The sequence below is a fragment of the Trachurus japonicus genome, chromosome 3 (genome assembly GCF_045865225.1).
Source record: "Trachurus japonicus isolate A0001 chromosome 3, Traja_1.0".
In the NCBI taxonomy this organism is placed as follows: Eukaryota; Metazoa; Chordata; class Actinopteri; order Carangiformes; family Carangidae; genus Trachurus; species Trachurus japonicus.
In genome coordinates this window covers 38,734,878-38,756,154 of record NC_140909.1, presented here as the reverse complement: position 1 = coordinate 38,756,154, position 21,277 = coordinate 38,734,878, and the positions used below count along the sequence as shown (strand labels likewise).

At 41.1% G+C, this 21,277-nt stretch overlaps 2 protein-coding genes across 3 annotated transcripts in view; one reads left to right on the top strand and one right to left on the bottom strand.

Annotated features, from left to right (window-relative positions):
* The window catches only part of cemip (cell migration inducing hyaluronidase 1), a 263,696-nt gene extending 252,368 nt beyond the window's left edge, over window positions 1-11,328 (top strand). For both annotated transcript variants that reach the window (XM_085772496.1, XM_085772504.1), the window contains 5 exons: window positions 2,502-2,706; window positions 4,999-5,085; window positions 7,122-7,279; window positions 7,462-7,562; window positions 8,465-11,328. In XM_085772496.1, coding sequence (XP_085628622.1) covers window positions 2,502-2,706; window positions 4,999-5,085; window positions 7,122-7,279; window positions 7,462-7,562; window positions 8,465-8,592 — 679 coding nt within the window. In that variant the 3' untranslated portion in view covers window positions 8,593-11,328. The remainder of the gene's footprint in view (window positions 1-2,501; window positions 2,707-4,998; window positions 5,086-7,121; window positions 7,280-7,461; window positions 7,563-8,464) is intronic.
* Window positions 11,329-13,098: 1,770 nt separating this feature from the next.
* On the bottom strand, window positions 13,099-17,892 carry mesd (mesoderm development LRP chaperone). Its single transcript, XM_085772459.1, has 3 exons — window positions 17,698-17,892; window positions 16,673-16,905; window positions 13,099-13,872 (listed from the first exon to the last, which is right to left on the bottom strand). Exons 1-3 carry the CDS (start codon window positions 17,854-17,856, stop codon window positions 13,602-13,604), a joined length of 663 nt encoding a protein of 220 aa, XP_085628585.1. The 5' UTR covers window positions 17,857-17,892; the 3' UTR covers window positions 13,099-13,601.
* Between the last annotated feature and the right edge of the window lie 3,385 nt (window positions 17,893-21,277).

Genomic DNA, 21,277 nt, shown 5'->3' with positions numbered 1-21,277 from the left:
GGGAACTTACTTATTGTTATTTCCATCAGGGATAGGAAGGCAACCAAAAAAAAAAAAACTTCAGGGGGATCATATAAAGTCTGTTCTGAATAATGCTGCTCTGCCTCTCAACCTGATGGACCAGTGTGAGTTTGGTGAAATCAGGAGAAGGCTGCCTGTCTGACTGCAACTGTGAAGTTTGATGGAGGAGTGATGAGGTCCTGAATTGGTTTGGTTTTCAGGGGGTTAGCCACAGGAAATCTTAAAACTTCAACTCACTAAGACATTTAGGACAAATCTGTGCCCTCAACTTTGTGGGAAGAGTTGTAGCTATGCAGGGTGAACTACAGTACATATTGATGCCTATGGATTTAGAATGGCATGTCATAAAGGTCATTAAGTTGTAATGTGTGTCCAGTACATTTGTCCATGTAGCAGTGACGGCTGGTATCAATGGGCTAGTAGGGCTAAGCCCTCCCTGCATTACACAACAAAAGATGAGGAAAAAATATTATATATAGCCTATATTATATTCTCTAAATAACATACAAAAGGTTGTTCTAAGTCTTAGTAAAATCGGAACTGGCAACAATATTAAATAGTTTCAAGAAAAACACAGGATATCTCTAAATGGGCTAATTTTAATCAGCCCGAGCTCACCGAGTCTGCTCCATGGATGTATTATGGTCTGCTCTCATTCATTTTCCGACTGTGGATGATTGACAGGTGCCATGTCCCGCCCTCGCCATTCACCGACTGTTTGGGCTAATTTCATTCAGCCCACAGGCCGAGCGGTTCTGACCAATCAGCAGGGGGCTGACGCAGGGTCAGTGATTGACAGGCATCATGACCCGCCCCCTTGGTTAACTTGTCATTGGGGCTAATTTCATTTAGCCCAACACCGCTGTTTTCAGACCAATGACAGGAACCGGAGGAAAAGTTGTGTTGTTGTGGGAGGGAGAAGACAGAAACAGCGGCGCTAGGCGCTAGCATCACAGGTAGCAGCATACTTTATTGCTCTAAACTGTCTTTGCTAACATGAACGAAGTGGAGAATCTACCGTAGTTTCTAAACTCACCGGGAGCACCACACTTAAATGACATGGCGATAACAGACCAGAAAGGCCGTCGATATGAGCTGCATATATCGTCTTTTTTATTTATTTATTTATTTTTTAATTGAGCAATATCGTCGGGTGTGTGTGCGTGCGTGCGTGTGTGTGTGTGTAAGTGTTTGTGTGCGCGTGTGTGTGTGTGTGTGTGTGTGTGTGTGTGTGTGTGTGTGTGTGTGTGTGTGTGTGTGCGCGTGCGTACGTGTGTGTGTGTGTGTGCGTGAGAGAGAGAGAGAGAGAAAGAGAGAGAGAGAGAGACTGTGTGTGTGTGTATTTTTTTGGACTAGACCCTTACTTAATGCAGTGTGTAGGCCTAGTTAGTTGCTATACTTTTGTGAGATGGGATAACCCTAACTTTTAGCTGTGTTAACCATTTAATGGGTATAATTTATTTATTAGCCCACCCAACTAATTTGACCACCAGCCGCCACTGCCATGTAGTGTCTATCAGGTGATCAAAACAAAACAATGTCCTAAACCAGTGAAAAATGATACAGTGGTGAGGGAGTGTCTACTACACTGTTGCCCATAGAGTTGGAATCATTTTGTTTTCAGACACATTCCTCTTGTTATTCCTATTACACACATCGGTAATCACCTTTGATCACCAGTGATGGGAATAACAGCATTATAATAAACTAAATTAAATTATAAAAAGCGCTACTTTTTTCAGTAACTAGTTATCAGAAAGGTTATCAGCGTTAACTTGGTCAACTAGGTCAACTGGTCGGAAAAAGCCGTTTATCTGGAACTAACCAACTCACTCAGTACTCCTCCACACAGGCTCCGCTACGCTGTGTATCACTCCGCCGATCAGCTGTTTGATTAGCGGCATGTGGAAGAAGTGGAGTGATACAGCGCGTCGTGGAGCCTGTGTGGAGGAATACTGAGTGAGCTGGTTAGTTCCAGGTAAATGGGTGTTAGGGAGAGAAGTCCAAGCAATAGTTACTTTTCATGGTAAATAATTACTTTTATCATGTAGTAACTCTGTTACTAACTCAGTTACTTTTTGGGGAAAGTAACTAGTAACTATAACTAATTTTTTACTTTTTTAAAGTAACGTGCCCAACACTGATGATCACATACTGAGTCCCAGTTTTGAGAAGATGTACTGTATTCTTTATCAAGAATAAATGACATTATCACAACCATTTCATGAGAAGAGGTAAGAAAATATTTTATTACAACTTTATGGGCAACAGTGTATTTCCATTTTTGCCATGAAGCGATAATGGAAATACTCAGCTGTGGTATTGACCCCAGGGCTGTGTGGGTGATTTCAACCTGTTTGATCATTGAACAACTTCATGTCGTCTGTGTGTTCAGTGTAGAGAGAGGCGAGCCACATCTTTTTTCTGTGTTTGAGAAATGTGTGAATCCTTATGTGTATGTATGTGTGTGTGTGTTGCAGGCTGCTCTTCCTGAAAGTGAAGGCTCATAACGACAGGGAGCAGTTTGCCTTCTGCTCGGTCAAAGGATGTGAGAGAGTAAAGATCACGGCCGTGGTCCCTAAAGGCAGTCCACCCAGCAACTGCATGAGCCGCGCCTACCCCCGCCACGCCGAGCTGCCCGTGGTGGACGTCCCCATGCCCAGAAAGATCCCTAATGCCAGGCTGGTAAGAGGGAGGGCTGGTGTGTGTGTGTGTGTCTGTTTGTGTAAGTGGAGGTCATTGTATGCACTACAGTGTACTCCATTATTTGATTAACAAGCTGTTTAGTGCAACATTTTTGATGTTGAAAGCTTCATGGCAAAAAAAACTTTTAGTTACTTTTAAAGACTTAAAAAAATAGATCTCATTAAAGGACCGTTCCGGGCAAATTCAACTCAGGGCTGTATTTTCCTAACGTTTTAGGTCTAAAAGAAGGAATCTGATGATTTTCAGTTTAATTGATCCTGTTTTGCGCTAGTTGTGTCCCCGCATCGCCACGGCAGCGATGAACGGAGCGGATGGAAGTTCCGCTGCTTAGGCTGTTTACATCCCTCAAAGCCGCATTTTTTTTCCACAGACAGCGTCAGATGGCTACTCATGCACCGAGAAGTCTTCAAGCAAGTCAAGAGTTGATATTCCTGTGTTTATGACACAAACGGGAGCTTCCGACTGCACGTGAACACACCGAGCGTCAACTTGGGTCTCGCGCGAGACTCCGTGAGACTTTGAATTAGATCTAGTTTTACAAACATGTACAAAGATGAGTAGCCATCTGACGCTGTCTGTGTAAAAAAAAATGCGGCTTTGAGGGATGTAAACAACCTAAGTAGCGGAACTTCAATCCGCTCACATTCACCCATGCTGCCGTGGCGATGCAGGGACAGACACAACTACCGCAATAATACTGAAAATCTTCAGATTCCTTCTTTTAGACCTAAAATGTTAGGAAAATAAAGCCCCCAGTTGAATTTGCCTGGAATTGTCTTTTAAGTTAAATTATAAAGTTCTTACCCTTTGCTTTGCTTTTACAGTTTGATACTGTTAAATTTCACTCTAAATAAAAGTCAAACAAGAACGTAAATCATCTTATTTATATATTTTTATTCATTTCATATTTTATACGTATATCACAGGTGATCATTCAATCTTAACATTCACATCTCAGTGACAAGAAAGGATTTTAGACTCACTCATGAGTTGCTCTGGTAACCCGTTAGAACAAGAATAGGTTTCAAAATACTGCTCCTGGTTTATAAAGCACAACTTACTCATCCCTTACACCAGATCCAAAGAAGGGGAGGCAGCCTTTAGTCTATATGCATTCTGTTGAACTGTGTGCGTGTGCACGCATGTGTCCATGTGTGGTTGTGTGCGCATGTGTGAGTTTAAGTGTGTATTAGGGTTGTTCGGTATACCGGTAATAGATTGGTACCGAGGTACTGATGCATTTAAAACGGTACCATACTGCGCTTAGATGGGACCGGTACTTTCATTTTTGCGCCGCCGGCAGCGGGAGCAGAATCAATTTGGTCTACGTATGGGAAACAATAGGTGTGTGTGTTTGAGTAACATCAACGTTTGTGTTTCTATAAACTACTGATAACAATTTCTCCCAAAAATTACAACTGGTCAAAATAACAAAAAAGGATGCAGTGTTTTCAGACCTCAAATAATGCAAAGAAAACAAGTTGATATTCAGACCACTAATGTTTTAATTTAGGAAGAGTTCAGATTAATATAGATGGAATTTTAATCCTGCAGCAGCAGTAACTGTTTACTTAGTGATTATTTACTGATGCATAGGTTATAGTTCTAAGATTTTCTATTAAAATAAAGCCAATAATGACATTTTTTGTGTTCTCTTTTTATTTGGAAAAGTACCAAAAAGTATCGAAAAGTATCGAAAAACATGTTGGTACCGATACCGGTACCAAAATGTTGGTATCGTGACAACACTAGTGTGTATGTGGTGAAGATGGCATATGATTGTTTACTTGCACTTGCACTCTCCGATTGATTTCTTATTGATTCTATGACTGTTTTTACTGTAACTATGTATACCTGTTGTCAAGCACATTGAGTCTGCCTTGTGCATGATATGCGCTTTATAAATAAAGTTGAATTGAATTGAATCATGTAATCGGTAACATTAACGGTGCTGTGCTCCATTTACAGTAAGATCCAGTGAGTTTCTGCAGGTTCTGTCTGACACGTCCAAATGTTTTCTTTTTTTCCAACAATAATAAAAAATCTAAGCATGAAAGAAAGCAAATGAAAAACAATGTACCAACCATAATATAATATAATATAATATAGGATGTTATAGCATCTGAATGAATAAGTCAACATTGTTCTAATATTTTCATACTTTATGCATTTCTGCATGTAATAAATCAGTTTTAATACACATATTACAGAGTAATAAAATGTATTTGCTAACACATGTTGTGTGTTTGTCTCTGATTTGTGTCTCCTCAGCACTCAGCAGAACACTTCCTGGAGGTGAGGCTGGAGTCCTACAACACTCGCTTCTTCCACATCAAGGAGGACTTTGCCTTCACTGAGGTATCACACACACACACACAGTGTAGCCTATCAGCAGCATAGAGGGTTTGTCAGACCACTAGTTGGTTTAATGAACAGGATTTTCATTTAGAGGTTTGGTGTTGTTATACACTTATTAAAAACAGTGGCTCACATGAAATATAAAAGCTAAAGTTCTTCACATTAACTCCCACTCACAAATATAACACTGAGAGCTACTCAGCCATCTACTGCCCCCGGGATAACTGAGGCCGAAGACCAGCGTTACCATGGTAACAATCAATGACACCAGGGGCCGGTTTCACAGAGATATCTCAGACTGGTCTGTGGTGTCTGTCCACTCTTAGCTTTTTGCTCATGGATCAGTCGCCCGTTGGTCAGACACCTTAGCCCGAGGCTGGATCAGGTCTAAGACCTGTGTAACCATGGTAACATAGTAATTGGTGACACCTGCGCTAACCAACAGCACCAAAAAACAGGGAAACATGGCTCATAATTTGGTTTACAAATGTTGTTATGGGGAGAAAAACAAGTCCTTTGAATAGATTTTCATCTAAAACTATTTTGTTTTTCTTTTTATCATTCCTCTCTTTGCAAAAATTAACTGTTGTATTCCTCCAAATCTGGGGGTAAACAGAGCTGAGCAGTTGGTTGTGGTTCCTCTGATTCCTCTAATTAGAATTAATTGTACCACAGTCCGACTTAAGATGGTCCAGAACTAATCTGCTTTGTTCAACAGATGAGTTTAGACTCAGCCTGTCTCCACTTTTACTCTTTGTTTCTTCACAACACATGTTTTACAAAATCAATTCTCATCATCAAATCCTCGAAACAACTTCTCTACTGGTTGACTTGTTTTCTGTCAGCAGCAGTTCAGTCTAAACCTCCTTGTAGCACCACATTATGTAATAACGCTGCATTATGTAATAATGTAATAAATGTTCACCTCATGATGTAATAACGCTGCTTTTTGTAATAATCTGCCACAAAGAGCCGGCCCGTGGCATAGGAAGTAGGCCTATAGGCCTCCAGGGGGCGCCAGCGCCACAAATGGGAAAGAAAAAAAAGTGTAATTTTCACTATTTTTAAAACTAGTTGGTACTATTCTTCTATTCTTAATACAAAAAATAATCCCACGTAAGCCTATTAAATAGTAATAATATAATATGTTACAACATAACTTACTAAGTCGCCCTCTCAACCTCTCAAACAGCACCACAGTGACAACACATGTAGGCTACATTATATAGGCTAAATATTGTTAATTTTATGTGTATAGTAAATAATTTGTTTGGAGAAAAAAAGCTAATTTTTCATTTAGGGCTACACACATCTCATGAAGTTTGATATGTAATGTGAAGTAAATATTCAGCTTCTTTTATCTCACATTTGAGACATGTGGTGAAAGCAGAATGACAGACAACATTTATGCTCAAACAGTGATTTCACAAAATTTCATTTTAACTTGTTTTCTACACTCATCTATTACTTTATTCATACAGTGTATTCCACTGCTTTTGTGAAGCTAAGACTTTGGTATACCCATTTCAAGCACAGCTATCTCAGGGTCAGAGGGGGCATACTGATACGCTGATGTTATCGTTATGATCATTATTATTATGGGGGGGGGTAATGTCGCCTAGGGCACCAAAATGGCTAGTGCCGGCCCTGCTGCCACATTTTGTAATAAAATTCTTGAACGCAATATGTAATAAACTTTGCCACATTTCGTAATACGTTGTTACATAATGCACCAAATAATTACAATTTCTTCATAAAAAAAATGCAACACCTGCATTTTGTAATAATTTGGTGCGTTATTTAACAACTTATTACAAAATGTGGCAGATTATTATAAAATGCAATTCAATTACATCATGAGGTGAAAATGTATTCCATTATTACACAATGTGATGATACACTCTCCCATTAGCATAAAGAATCTGAGGAAATATATTTCTGACGTCATGAGACTGATGTTTGTTTGATGTCAGAACCGCTGAGTGAGTGACACTGCTGGGCTGTGCTGTGTTCTGATTGGCCGACTCCTGTGACAGGTGAATGGAAGGAAGCTGTACCAATCAGAGGACGGGGTGCAGCTGACGGTGATCGACGGCCACGACGGAAAGTTGGTGGAGAGCAAGAGCTTCAAGAGCTCCATCCTACAGGGCATCCCCGCCCAGATAGACAACTACGTCAGTGGGCTGAGAGAAGGGTACAGAGCCGCTCTCACCTGTCACACACACCTTACCCTGCTGCTGTGAAGGTTGTGTTACAGTGTGTGTGTGATGCCTCAGGCTCCAGTTTAACTCACAAACTGAAGCTGAGAAGAGTCAACACATGCACAGGGCCGAGCATAGAGACGCTAACAGTGACGTGCTGTCTCTGTCTCTGCAGCTCCATCGTCCTCATGACGTCCAAGGGCCGACTGATCACCAGAGGAGCCTGGACCAAAGTCCTGGACCGACTCGGAGCAGACAAAAGCATCAAACTGAAAGGTAACTATGATATTAATGAGAATCATTTATTTGTATGGCACTTTTCAATGCAAACATAAAAAGTTACATACATGCAATCTGAGACAGTCTAATGTCCTCTGGTCGTTCCAGAGTCAAAACAGGTGGGGTCACGAAACTTAAGGTTTACTAGACAATATTTTATATTTTTTCCTTTGCACATTTATGTTTAAAATAAAAACTTCCAATTTGATCAGCCTGTCTACATGATTATAATGTTATTGACAGACATTGTTGATATTGGCATTGGTATCAGTGGCACCTTATCACTGTACCTTATAAACATGAATGTATGAATCTGTGTATTATTTGAATAGCTAATTGAGTGCACAATAACAGTACACAATATACATGGCAGCACTAGGCCCAGTTTGATATGAAACACAATGTTATACAATATATATAGTAGGGGCTCCCTGCTCCATCTCTCCATCAGTTTGGGGATCCCCTAGGCTAGAAGCCTTAACTTATTTTGGTAATTACAGTTTTGAACTGGGCTATATATTTTATTTTTATATATTTATATACGTATGTATAGTTTTGTTTTTTTGTTGTTTTTTTGGGGGGGGGGATTCATCCGATAACAGACATAAACATTTCCCCGCGGTATCAACCGGGTATAAAAAAAAATTGAGATCTGACAAACATAGACATTTTGTAAACATTTCCTACACACCCAACAGGGTATCAAAAAAACTGTTTGATTTTTTAATTTAAATTTTGGTGATTACAGTTTAGAAGTGAGTTAGTAGCCGAGCTGCAGCACGAGTCCAGTGGCAGTTTTTGTTTCTAGAAGTTTCCATACACATGAAGCCATAATGAGCCTGAGAACCCCCCCCCCAGCCGCTCCGTCTCACTGTTGGTGTCATTTCGTCTCCCTGCAGATAAGATGGCATTTGTGGGGTTCAAAGGCTCCTTCCGCCCCGACTGGGTCCATCTGGAGGCGGACGCAGACCAAGCCAAGATCCACCAGGTCCTGCCCGTCCCTGTGGTGCACAAGGCCAAACTATGAGTGGCAGACAAGAATGGGGAGGAAAGCCAAGAGACTATGTAGCCCCGAGATACTGACACACATACCCCCCCCTCCACACACACATATACACACACACACGCATTGTCGGCACTGAAGAGTCAGTTGCTCCAAGCCATTGGTCCACTATCAAATGGTGTTTTTCTAGGTTTGGCCATCAGAAAAGAAAAAAAAAAAAAGATGTGACTGTGTGTGCTGCTCCCAGAGCCAGCACTGCCTCTGATGAACTGTATCTATGTGACCCACCCCTCCCCTCCGCCCTCCCCCAACGGAGACATGGTGCCCTGTGGCGGCTGGACTGGAGCTCAACAGGACCTGTGGTGTTTGCAGAGACGTGCGAACACACACACGTACGACGATCGGTGCTGTTTGGTGTCGCTGAGCTCGCCAGCTGAAGTCGCCGTCGGATTTGGTCAGCGATCCGTAACCATGCCAGTGTGGACACTCGCTTCATTTCACATCGTCGTTAGCATTTAACTTACAAGAGCTCTGACAAAAACACCAAACCGTCGACTCAAGCCTTCTGGATCAGCATCCACCGGAGGTTTAGCAAAGACACTTGAGTCTGTGTTGAGCCTCTGTACACAGCATTTTCACATGATGATCGTTTATTATGGCTCATCCAAACATGTCTACAAGCAAAACCAACAGTCACACTTGAAGGTTTAGAAGGCACGATGTGATAACGGAGGTCACAGCTCCTTGAACTAGATCTGAATTTATGGATTCATTTCAACTGATGGTTCAGGCAGAGGGGTGGGAGGGGTGTGTGGCTCTGGGAGCTTCAGCCCTCAAACCACTGCTAATAAGCAACTAACAGTGTCACGTATGAGAAGAAGAAGTGGTCCTGGTGGAGGGACAGTACAGACGGTGGTGGGGGTTCACATGGAGCCGTATATACACAGCTGAAAGGTCTGGGTGTTCAGTCAGGTTCCACTTTGAGTGGGCGGTCCGTGCTCTACCTGCAGAGAGGTTTTCTGTGTGAGCCTGAAACACATGGAGATCAGACCTCAGTCAGCTCCAGGTCCAGGTCCAGGAGCAGCAACATCTAAATATAAACCTAATACAGCAGGACCAGAAGCAGGTGATTGGGTCTCATTGGGTTTGTTCACAAACTCAGCCTATTCTTTGTGTTAATAACATCATATATATACTATATAGAAAAATATATAGAAGATATAAGCGGTTATAGCACTACTGTATGACTCTTCACTTAAGTCTGGACCAGTCATTTATATTATATATTGAACGGGGCCTGGAGGAGCCTGGGTTGGTCTATTCACTTTCTTTCACTTCTAATTTAAAATTGGAAACATTCCTGAGATATGATATAATTATTGATTTCTGCTCATTGACCACCGATCATTTAATAATAAAGAATATCAGAGCCACACTGAGGGGAAAAAAGAAACTGATGAAAATTAGAAGAATAAAGCTTTATGAGAGGAAAGTCATAATATTACAAGAATAAAGTTGGGATAATATGAGAATTAGAAGTGACGACTAAATATTTAGGAAGCAGCCGATCAGACGGATGAAAAAGTCATTTTCTTCACTGAATCTTTTTACTATCCTGATGATGTGTGAAAAGTAGTATCTAGTAAACGTCTAATAGTAAAAGTATCTCCTCATTTGTGCAACCATCACTTCACAGCAGGCTTCACGTTTTTGATATCCACCTGTGAGATCCACAGAGCCTAGAATTATAACTTTATTCTCTCTTTATTATTGAAATATTGATTTTATTCCCACAAACTGTGGTTTTATACTTGTAATTCCAGTTTCATGTCCTCAGTCTGGCTCTGACAGAGTGTTTGTGTGGTTTTCTGCGATCACTGACGTCCACCGTGTCGACCACAGCTGCGTCTAAACCAACCACAGTGAGCCAGCCAATCAAATGCATGTATAATGAAGGTGTGTCATCGTCCACCTGCAGGTCTCGTCTCTGTGACCGGTGTGGAGGTGAGGTTTTTTCACTCTGTGTGTTTTAAAGAGAGAAAAAAAAACAAATAACTACATTCCAGGTTTGGACGTTGACTCTTCGCTCACTTGATGTTGTGATGTTTCCTCCCATCAGTGTCTGTGACCCACTCTGTGTTTTTTCTTTGGAGTAAAACCAGCAAAGACGCTTGTTAACGATACAAAAGATTACATTTTCCCGGAGAATGCTATAAAAAAAAAGAAGAAAAAAAATCAGGGAGTTTTTAAATGTGCAATTTTGCCCTCTTTCAAAAAAAATAAATAAAAAATCTCAGAGATCTTTTGATCCAATCTGGCCAGAAAAAGGACCGCCCCACCCCACCCCACCCCCCTCCCTCCTGCCGAAATAGCTGGTCTTTTTTCGGATGTTGTAGCAGTAATTTAGTGTTTTGTATGTTTCATGTGTTTTTAAAAATTCCTCAGATTGCTAAGAGATATATTTTATACTTATTTATTGTACAGGCACAGTTGATGGAAATGGACCAGGGACTTGGTCTGAGCTGTGATGTTATTCCTGTCCTGTGTGTTCTGTATGCACCAAACATTATCGCTCCACTTTAGAACATTTGTACCAGACGCTCAGCGTACATGCATATGACTCATACGGTATAGTTTGGCTTGTTAACTGTACACAATACAAATGGATGTGTTGTATATGTGGCTTGGGCTTGTAAAGTGATGATATATGAGTTTTTTCTTTGAGGACTTTTGTACAGAAATAAATGATGATGAACAGTTTGAACAGTTTGACTCTGTGTTCTGCTACGCCGATGAGGGTCATGACCTCAAAACTCCTCTAAAGACGACACTGATAAACAAAAAATGTAAAGTAAAAGTAGTAAAGTAATAAAAGTCAGTCAATTTAAATTAAAGCAGAAGCAAGCGGAATGTTTGTGTTAATATAAGTCTTAAATAGTTATATCTTCCAACAGCAATCACTTATATAGAGTGTTTGGTCTGAAACACGGGTCTGTCAGTCACTCTGCTCTGCTGTAAGCCGAGGAGACTTGCCTGATAAAGGGTTAATGGTGAATTCTGCATCAGATCAGTGAGTTCATCTGCTGCTACCACCTGAAACACATTGCTGGAGCCAGAGGGATGATGTCAGAGCAGAGGGGTTCAGACACACACCTTGATTTCCAGTAGATTAGATCACTGCAGTGGTTCAGTTGTTCCCAGGTTCAGGAGTTGCTCGACAACTTAAAGGGATAGTTCAACATTTTGGCAAATTTGCCTAGCGAAAGTACCGTGCACCTCCGTTGCGTTACCTGAGCAGCTCACGTCTCTACCCCGCCGATCTAAAAACAGCTTGCACCGACAATTAAAGGTAATGAACCTACTTCTAAGACTATATATAGATTATGGCAATAGGCGAATAAAATGTTGAACTATCCCTTTAGGATTATTCAGAATGCTGCTGACACTAGGAAATACCACCACATCACTCCACTCACCGGCCTCCTGTCACTCACAGGACTGATTTCAAAATCCTGTGGTTTCTGGATAAATCACTGAATATGTCTGTGACGAGCTCAAGACCTACAGGAGCCTGACGACATCTGGGGTCTCCTACTGACCGCCCCAAGGGTCTGAACAAAACAAGGTGAAGCAGCGTTTTGGTCGTGGCAGAGGAGGTTACTGATCTGAGGTGGCTGTGGAAATGAAGCATCACACTGTGTGTACTCAAGGAGAAAATGTACACACTCACATATTCATATATACAGGTGCAAATGAGAATACAACTGTCAGGTCAGTGGCAGTCCTCCCCATAATAGAGGAGCTACTGAACCAGACTAATGCAGCTGGTAGCGCCTCGGTCGGGGTAATCCAATATCCATAGTCATTACAATTAAAAGAATTAAACACATGAATAACTTAGTCTGTGTGCAATGAATCTATATAATGAGTTTAACTATTTGAATTGAACTACTGAAATAAATGACATTACCTTTTGAGATGCACCTTTTTTTCTCTATCCCATCCCATCCCTCTGACAATAGCTATCTTTAATGCTCCCGAGGCCCTGAACCCTGAACACCAGAGTTTACAACTGGAAACTCATGTCCTTGTACTCTTACTTCATTTCTCACAAAGTTCTACCTGCTGAGTCAGTAAGAAGCAGCCTCTGTATACTACAATACTTGTTATTCCCACTGCATACATCCTCAAAGGCTAAACATCATGGGCTCAGTTTCTGGAACAAAGTCTGTGGTGGTTGTTTCTTTTTCAAAAATAATTGGTTCCATTTGTTTAATCTGAGGACTCAGTAATGTGATCTCCACATTCAAGCTGCTTTGCTTTTTATTTCTCAATTTCCACTTTGTGGGCCTCCTGATTTTCTTTTACTAATTTTATCACTGCATCATGCAGGCTTTAAACTTAACCATTAAAGGCTTTACACACACACACACACACACACACAAAAATAAAGTGAGACATTTTTTAGCTCATTGTTATGTTTGATTTCCATCCAAGCTTCCTCAGGAGCAGAGAAAACCAAGCTCATGATAATTTAAAAAATGTTTATTTTAATACTTGGTGAAAAATCAAACAGAAGAAGTGGCAGCGATGTCTGAATCAAATGTGGACATGAACAACAACCAGCACAGACCTGAGGTCTGCTCGACAACAAAGACACTTCCTGTCCCTGAGGCAGCTCTGGACGCAGGACACAGACATACAGTTTAGTGATGAGTACCTTCTGAACAAGACATGTATGTGCAGATTTTGATTTGCTAAGAATCAAACAGGAAACAGTTAAACCAGCTGACGAGGTCGTCTCAGCTGTCTCTCAAAGCGCTCGGTAACGGAGATGATTGCAGGAACAGACGCCGAGACGCGTTCCACTACGGGACAGTAAATCTGACTCCAGCTCAGTGTCGGCACGGGATTTGTTCGATCACCGTGTTCATCTTCACGCGGCCCTGCGGCCTTCAGGAGTCCACGGCACGCAGATCTGGGTCTAAAGAATAAACGCATCTGAGTCCAGAAGGCAGAGGGACGTTGTCCAATCAGAGCTCGACCTTCATGTGGCTGGCGCTGTTCCCCTCCACGTCCGGCTTCCCGCTCTCCGTCGTCTTCTTCTTCTTCTTCTTCTTGGCGTTGACGTCGTTCTCCTGCTTGTGTTTGGAGTCGTCCTTCTTGCCGGCTTTCCCGGGGAACACCTGTCCCTCCACCGTGACGTCGGCGCAGCGTTCTTGGGCCACGAGGAAGTCTTTGACCTCCCAGGCCATACTGCCATCCCGCAGCATGAAGATCACCCTGTTGGAGCCGACGACGAACCTGCAGGACGACAAGGAGCAACACACCAGGTTCCATTGGTTACTACACACTTCCCTCCGTTGTAATGTGATGCTGTTTTTAGTGGCTATGTAAAAAGCCTAATTAGTAAAAACTCAGCTCCAAAAAGTATTTGCCCCCTTCCTGATTTTTTTTTGTATATTTGTCACACTTAAAGGGATGGTTCAAATTGGCCCATTGCCATAATCCCTATAGTCATAGCAGTAGGTTTGTTACCTTTAATTTATTGACAATTGCAGAGACTGCTTGCCGAAAAACTGCCCCCAACGGAAATGTGCATCAGCGGTTTTGCATGAATTTCCCTCTAAAACAACTCTGTCTCATAACGTTCCATTATTATCTCATAGCGTGGTGAATGTGCAGGTCACAACTTGTCCACCAGAGCGTTTTGGAGTTGTTGGATTGTGTATTTGATGAGTTTGATGAGGGAAACCAAGAAATTCCGTCAGCCTCCGTAGCATAGCTCTTAGCAGCTTGCGGCTCTGCTCCGCCGTTCTAAAAATAGCTTGCACCGACAATTAAAGGTAACGAACCTACTCCTAAAACTATAGGGATTATGGCAATGGGCCGATTTGCCAAAATGTTGAACTATCCCTTTAAATGTTTAAGATCATCAAACAATTTTAATATTAGACAAAGATAACCCAAGAAAATATAAAATATAGTTTTTAAATGATAATTTCATCTATTAAGGCAAAAAAGCTATCCAGACCTACCTGGCCCTGTGTGAGAAAGTCATGATGAACTAACTGTGATAAACCACATATTTTGGAAAACTGTCCACACCCAGACCTGATCACTGCCAGAGCTGTTGAACCAAGAAATCAATTCAAAAGAACCTGTCGGACAAAAGTAAAGGAGGCTGAGATCTCAAGAAATTCAAGTAGGGAGAGGTCATCTTTGTCCAGTATTGAAATTTGTTTGATGATCTTAAACATTTAAGTGTGACAAATATGCTAAAAAGTTAGAAATTAGGATGAGGGCAAATACTTTTTCACAGCACTGTAGATGAAGAGCTGGTTTCACAGACTTTGACTCTGTCTGACTCTTTACAAACAGTACAGACTGAGTCTAAATTCCTGTGTTGTACAAAGCAGTTTAGTACCTGACTGTCTTAGAATCCAGCTGTAGTTATTTAGGACATTTTTACAAACTTTTAAAAAATGCCTGGCGGAGGAGCAGCATCCACCTGCTTCCAGCTCTGCTTCATGTTTGTCTACTGGAAGAATTACCCAAACTGTATGAGTTAAAACTCATCTCCTCAAGTATCTGTTTAGACATTTTATATATTATGGTGTAAGGACGTGTTTTAACATTTCATCTCCATACTTATCTTGCATATTTGCATATGTAAATGTCTATCCTTATTTGCTTATCTTTATCAGCTTATTCTCTATTCTTTGCTGAGGGAGCAACTGTAACTCACCCTCATTTTCCCCCGAGAGTCAGTGAAGGATCTGATTCTGACTCAACAGTTACAAACTTCACTCGAGGAGAGAAACTATTAAAAAAAATCTGATGCTGGTCTAAAACTCTTCCTCTCTCATTGTCTTCATAACAATTCTCAATTCAACTCAAATGCATAATTGGCCTTTAAAGCATTACATTTCAAGAAAGAAAACTAATATTTGTTTCTAATATTTTGATAAAGCTTGCACTGGGTTCAGAAATGCAGCTCTGTTTCCACAATGTTCCCTGGATATTGTTTTCTGGTCACCGCGGTAACATTGGTCTTCTGGCTGAGTTAGTCTGGTGTCTAATGTTTTTATCTTAAAATGATTGAGTCTTTATTTTTGTGAACACTTAATCTGCTCTGGGACCAGTGGTACATGTCTTTGCTGCATGTCATTCCCCCTATCTCTACCTCCCCATTTCCTGTTTCTCTACTGTCCTATCCATTAAAGGCCTGAAAAGCCCCCAAAAATACTTCAAACAAAACAAAAAAAGATTTGACGGGTTGACGTGTCATAACTCTTTGTATTTTAAGAAGTGGAATTTCCTGATATGAATGGGGAGATGACTGGCAAGACTAAACCTTGAAGTTGGATGTTGTGTCAATGCTTCTTCTCCCGTCTTGAGCAGCTGCTATATCTTTTTCATACCACTAGAGGTCAGTGTCGTCAATGTGTTTACTGTTCTGCAGTATCAGCTTCAACTGTTCTGGAAAGTTCAAACTAGTGAGTGAAGTGAGGTGAAGTATCAGAGCAGCATCATGATCAGAGCTGCTCCAGGAGCTTCACTGCTTCCTCTCCGATCTCCTTTAACAGAGACAACACTGGACCTTCCTTTAGGAAATGAGAAGGGAGATAATATCCCACAATTTCTCACTTCACTTACTTTGAGCCTTCCTGAAATTAAATAGACTTTCTAGTTGATCCACATGAGAAACATCAACAAACATTAACTTTAGGCCATATGAACAAGAAGCGAATCTTGTCTTGAACTTCAGGGAGAAGTTTAGCCAGGCTAGCGCCGCCTACTGGTTCCGGCAAATTTCATTTGCCTCAAACATGTAGTCAGGACACTAGCAATGCGTTTCGGTTTGCTCCCAATCAGCGAACAGACGGGTAAGTGAAGGCGATGACGTTGAACTCAAGCGCTCAAGATTAACCTATGAGCTTAACCGGTGTATAGCACACGTGACCACCAAGCAGCAGCGATTAGTTGAAGCAAATGTAAGCAACCGCCTCCCGGAAGCAAACGAATCCCTATGGCTCGTGTTCAGACGCTATATGAAATGTAATGAAATAAGCGGCTGATGCATCAGGCTAGGAGAAGTTACCTCTGAATATCAAAGTTGGCGTTGAAGAGGCTGCCCTGCCACAGGCCGGTGATCTCCTCAGTCTCCTTCTCAGTGGGATCTCCAGACACCGTGGCAAAGACCATCAGGGTGCGGCCCTTCTTGGACATCTTTAGCAGATCCTCTGGCTTCGAGGCGTCCACCTTGGAGAAGTCAATGGGAGGAGGAGACCTCTTGTGCTCTGGAAGGTCTCCTTCCTCGATGTCGTCATCCTCCTGAAAAATACAAGAGGAGAGAAGGGATGTGAAGTCAACACTGACCACCACACACAGAATTTTTTTCCTGTAGTAAAACTAACTTCCATATTACTCCTCCATATTAAGCCTCAGGGTTCCTCACATAAAATGTAAAACCTAGAAATAGGTTGTTGGACTGTAGCTAATTTAATTTTCCTATTCATCTGATCATGGATGAAGGGAAAAGCTCGAGAAATTTGTCTTTCGATCATTTGTTTTATGCAAATGTATTACTGGTGGTTGAATATAAAAGATCAATCAATCGCAAAACAAAATGTCTTGATTTTATATGCTATGTGTCAAATATATACAGATCAGAAGTTATATTAATCTTTATAAAATCAAGAGTCTCAATCAGATAAATAAATAAATAATGATTATGTCTAGTTAACTCTTTGAAAAGGAATATTTTGATCCATGTCTTACTATGCTGTCGTTGATTATCTAATTTGTGTTACTTCTATTTTTGCTTTTTTGATTGCTCATATTTTCCTTATATTTATTTGAATTTTTTCCTTTCTTTTCTATATCTTCATGTTGGTCACTTGCATCGTTTATGTGCTTGTTGTTTTAAATGAAAGGAAAGCAAAAAAATATAATCATGCCATAAACAGAAAAGGACAGTAAAGCAAAAAAGTAAGTTAAGTAAACTTGTTTCTGCACTTCATGTTCCGAGTTCCTTGTTGCTGATGATGCAGCTGCCTGGCTAACGGCTAGGCTAGCAGCTACCCTCCGCAGGCTGGCTACGTGAAAACCACACCGTTAACCAACCTCCCACTGCTCCAGCAGCCGCGCCATGTCTGCGTCGTTGTAGTCTCGGATATCCTTCTTTTTCTTCGGTTTGTTCTCTCCATTCACAGTCGCTAAAACGCAAAGGAGGGAAGCGCAGAACAGCAACACCGCACATCTCAACCTGAAGTCGGACGCCATGTTTACAGATGGTGTGTCCTGATTGGCTGAAGAGACTACCGGTCACAAGACCGAGGGGCGTGTCCGACGGTTAAAAGCCGAACGGCGGCACGCACGCCTCCTGAGAGAATTTCAAAATAAAGGCACACACCTCTTGCGTTCTGTTTGAGGTTTTTATTATCGTTAAACGATCGAATATGTTATTATCCATTTATTTGATCGTATTTTACAACAGAAATGTATTCAATATTCATTAATTGTGTGTGTAAAAAAATATATATATATATAAATGTTTCCTTTGATATCATAAAACAAAAAATGTAAATTTGCTTATTACCAGAGACGACTTTGTTATTACGCACCACCTTGTGGACAGCATCAACTAGTGCGTCTGAGTGTGGGTAGAAGTTCTAACCCAGTTGCCAATTTTGTTGTTGCAATGTTTTTGATGTGGAAATTATGGTGGCCCTGAGAGTTTGGTTAAAAAGCACAAGTGTCATGGTGAACAAGTGGTCCCAGCCTGGTTCAGTAGTCTCATGTGTTGTAAAAAGATTTTTTTCTGAAGTTGTTTGACTTTCCGTTACCACGTTCAACACCATGTCTGCTATGGAAACATTCAGGTTTCTAGGATCCACTGTCTGCCAGGCCAGCACCTGAAGTGGACACAAAGAGACCATCATCAAAATCACCCAGCAGAGGATGTAGCAACTTCCTGCACCAGATCAGGAAGGTCAACCTGCCTCAGGAGCTGCCGATTTTACAGTAATGTGTGATCAATGGCGAGTGGGGTGGATCCTTCTTGGTTAATGACTTAATAACTGAAATTCAACCGTATGTTTTTGTTGACACTGGGCTGAACTGCGCTAAACAATTATTTCTTTGAGCCAGGCAAAACAGGAGGGGGTGGCAGGCATTTCCTCCTGTTAACTGCCTCTGACATAACTTTTTTTTTTTTTCTTAATGTAATGACAGCCTAACTTAAACAAAGGCAGGAAATAGATTTTTAATTCAAAATGATTCCTAAATGTTGAGTCAGATGTTCTCCAATATATTTGGACACAGCTCCATTAGCTACTGGTTGATAACAACACAAATACAAAGAGTATTAAGTTTGTTTGTTTTTTTACTGTATGAGAACAATGGAGTATGTTCTTATCTAACAAAGCTTTACTATGACACTGACAGGTTCAAACATGACTGACAGTGGAGGAGGTGGTTCTGAATGTTTTTTGTCCTGTGATGAACCACATTTTCAAAATAAAAGAAAATTGATTCACTCGCCAAAAGTTCTGTTTCAAAATAAGAGTCCTGCAGTTCTCTGACTTGTCTCCATTGACATAACTCCTTAAAATGTTTCAAATAGGCTATATATTTTTATTCAAGGAAATTGTGCATTTGTCAGGTACACAGTTTTCAATGGTAGATTACTTGTTTGTCCCAGCAACAGAACAGTGTAGCCTATATATTTATGCAGATGTACATGAGTGTGTGTCACATGGTGCAACAGTGCAGCTGGCTGGTGTGTGTTCAATCGTTTTGTAACATCACTGGTTTGTTCTTTAGAATAAGAACATGATGTGGTGGGATTTTGCTGACAATTAGATATAATCAGCAGATATTCATTCATTGCACCGCCTTGTAAAGTGACATAGATAGAATATAAACTACATAAATGATGTATTCAGCATACCATACAGCATACAGTAGATTCAAACATGTGAAAAGATTGTAAGAGAAGTGAAAAACATCAATCCTGCATGGATCAACACCAACACTCAATGGATTCCTCCCTGATCCGTGTCCCATCATCCCCACAAGTTTGATCTAAATTGGTTCAGGACAATGTAATGACTGACAAACAAACAAAGCAGACACAGGTGAAAAAAAATTCCTCTGTGGAGGTTATAGCAGAAGAATGACAGAGTCAGGAAGGAACTCTTGTCATGTTCAAGGGCAGGGAAAACAATGGTTGATATGGAGGCTGGTATGAAAAGAATACATTCTACTGAACCTGAATTTAATGTCTGAGGCCTGCAGGGGTCATGAGGTTGTGGAGATCAGCTCGGCTGACAAAGACTGTGGAGCTGTTTCCTCTCTGGCCGACCCCACCCAATGGCACTGTGCCCTGTGCAGCTGCGAGTCCCACTGACAGTGCAACAGCATTCACATTCACTCACTGTGTGTTCATCACAGCCTGCAACCAACAGGAACACAGGGTTTGTTACCATGTCATACACCTCCTGTCTGTGCATTTGTGAGATTAATGGCATCAATGAAGTTCAAAATGATCTCCAAGTCTCTTGAAGTTGTATCATTTGATTTTATAGCAGTATTCTTTCCTTTGGTGTTCCTGTCTCCCATCTCTATCATTTTACCCCATGGGGAAAGTTATGTCACAGTGCTAACTTTTTTAATAGGTGTTTGTCATAATTAGAGAGTTTATTTTAATTGCCTAGGATTTCCTTATTATTTGGAACAAACATTTAGCTAATGGTAAAATCATCCAGTGTAAAATGTGGCTCATCTTACCTCATAATGCAACAGATACCCTATACAGGAAGGCATCATCCCCCTATTGTAATATGGCATCTGTTCTAATAATCAGAATATAGCCTAGTTTTAACTGACAAACACTATCCTGATATAACTGTTAGTGTTTACAAAAAAAGGGGACTATTTTTTTTCTCCTTTAAATTCTGGCTCACTTCACTGTATTTCAGGGGGAAATATTAGACTGCCAAACAACAAGAATTTCAGGGGCTGCGCAATTAATAACAATGTGATCAAAATCACATAAATCACGGAATGCAAGATCAAAGTGCAATTTCAGACACTGCAGCTCCATTTAAGGTAAAACATGTTACAGCATTGTCGTGCATGTAGCGCACAACAACAAATTCTAAAAACGAATAGTAAATAAGCTATTCACAGGCCTATGCCACCATGTCACCTGACCTAAAGCCAGTTGAGATGTTTTGGGATGAGTCGGAGCACAGAGTGAGGGCAAAACAGCCAACAAGTAGGCTACTCAGCACCTCTGGGAACTCCTTCAAGACTGTTGGAAAACTGTTCCAGGTGACGGCCTCATGAAGCTGATGAGAGGATGTCAAGAGTGTGTGAAAAGCTGCAAATCAAAAGGTGGCTACTTCGAAAAATCTGATATAGACTATAAAACATATTCTGCTTTTTTGTTTACTTCGACATGTGTTCCTTGAGTCTAGACCGATTCCATTTCTCTCCATGTTATAAACTGTTTTCTTGTCTGTAACAACATCTATTGCTCGTCTGGGTGAGGGATCCCTCCTCTGTTGCTCACCCTGTGGTTTCTCTATTTTTTTTTCCTGGTAAGGTTTTTTTTTTTTTTGGAGGGGGGCGGGTGGGTGGGTCAGTGTATGTGAGAGCAGGATGTTGTTATAATGCTGTGTAAAGCCCCTTTGAGACA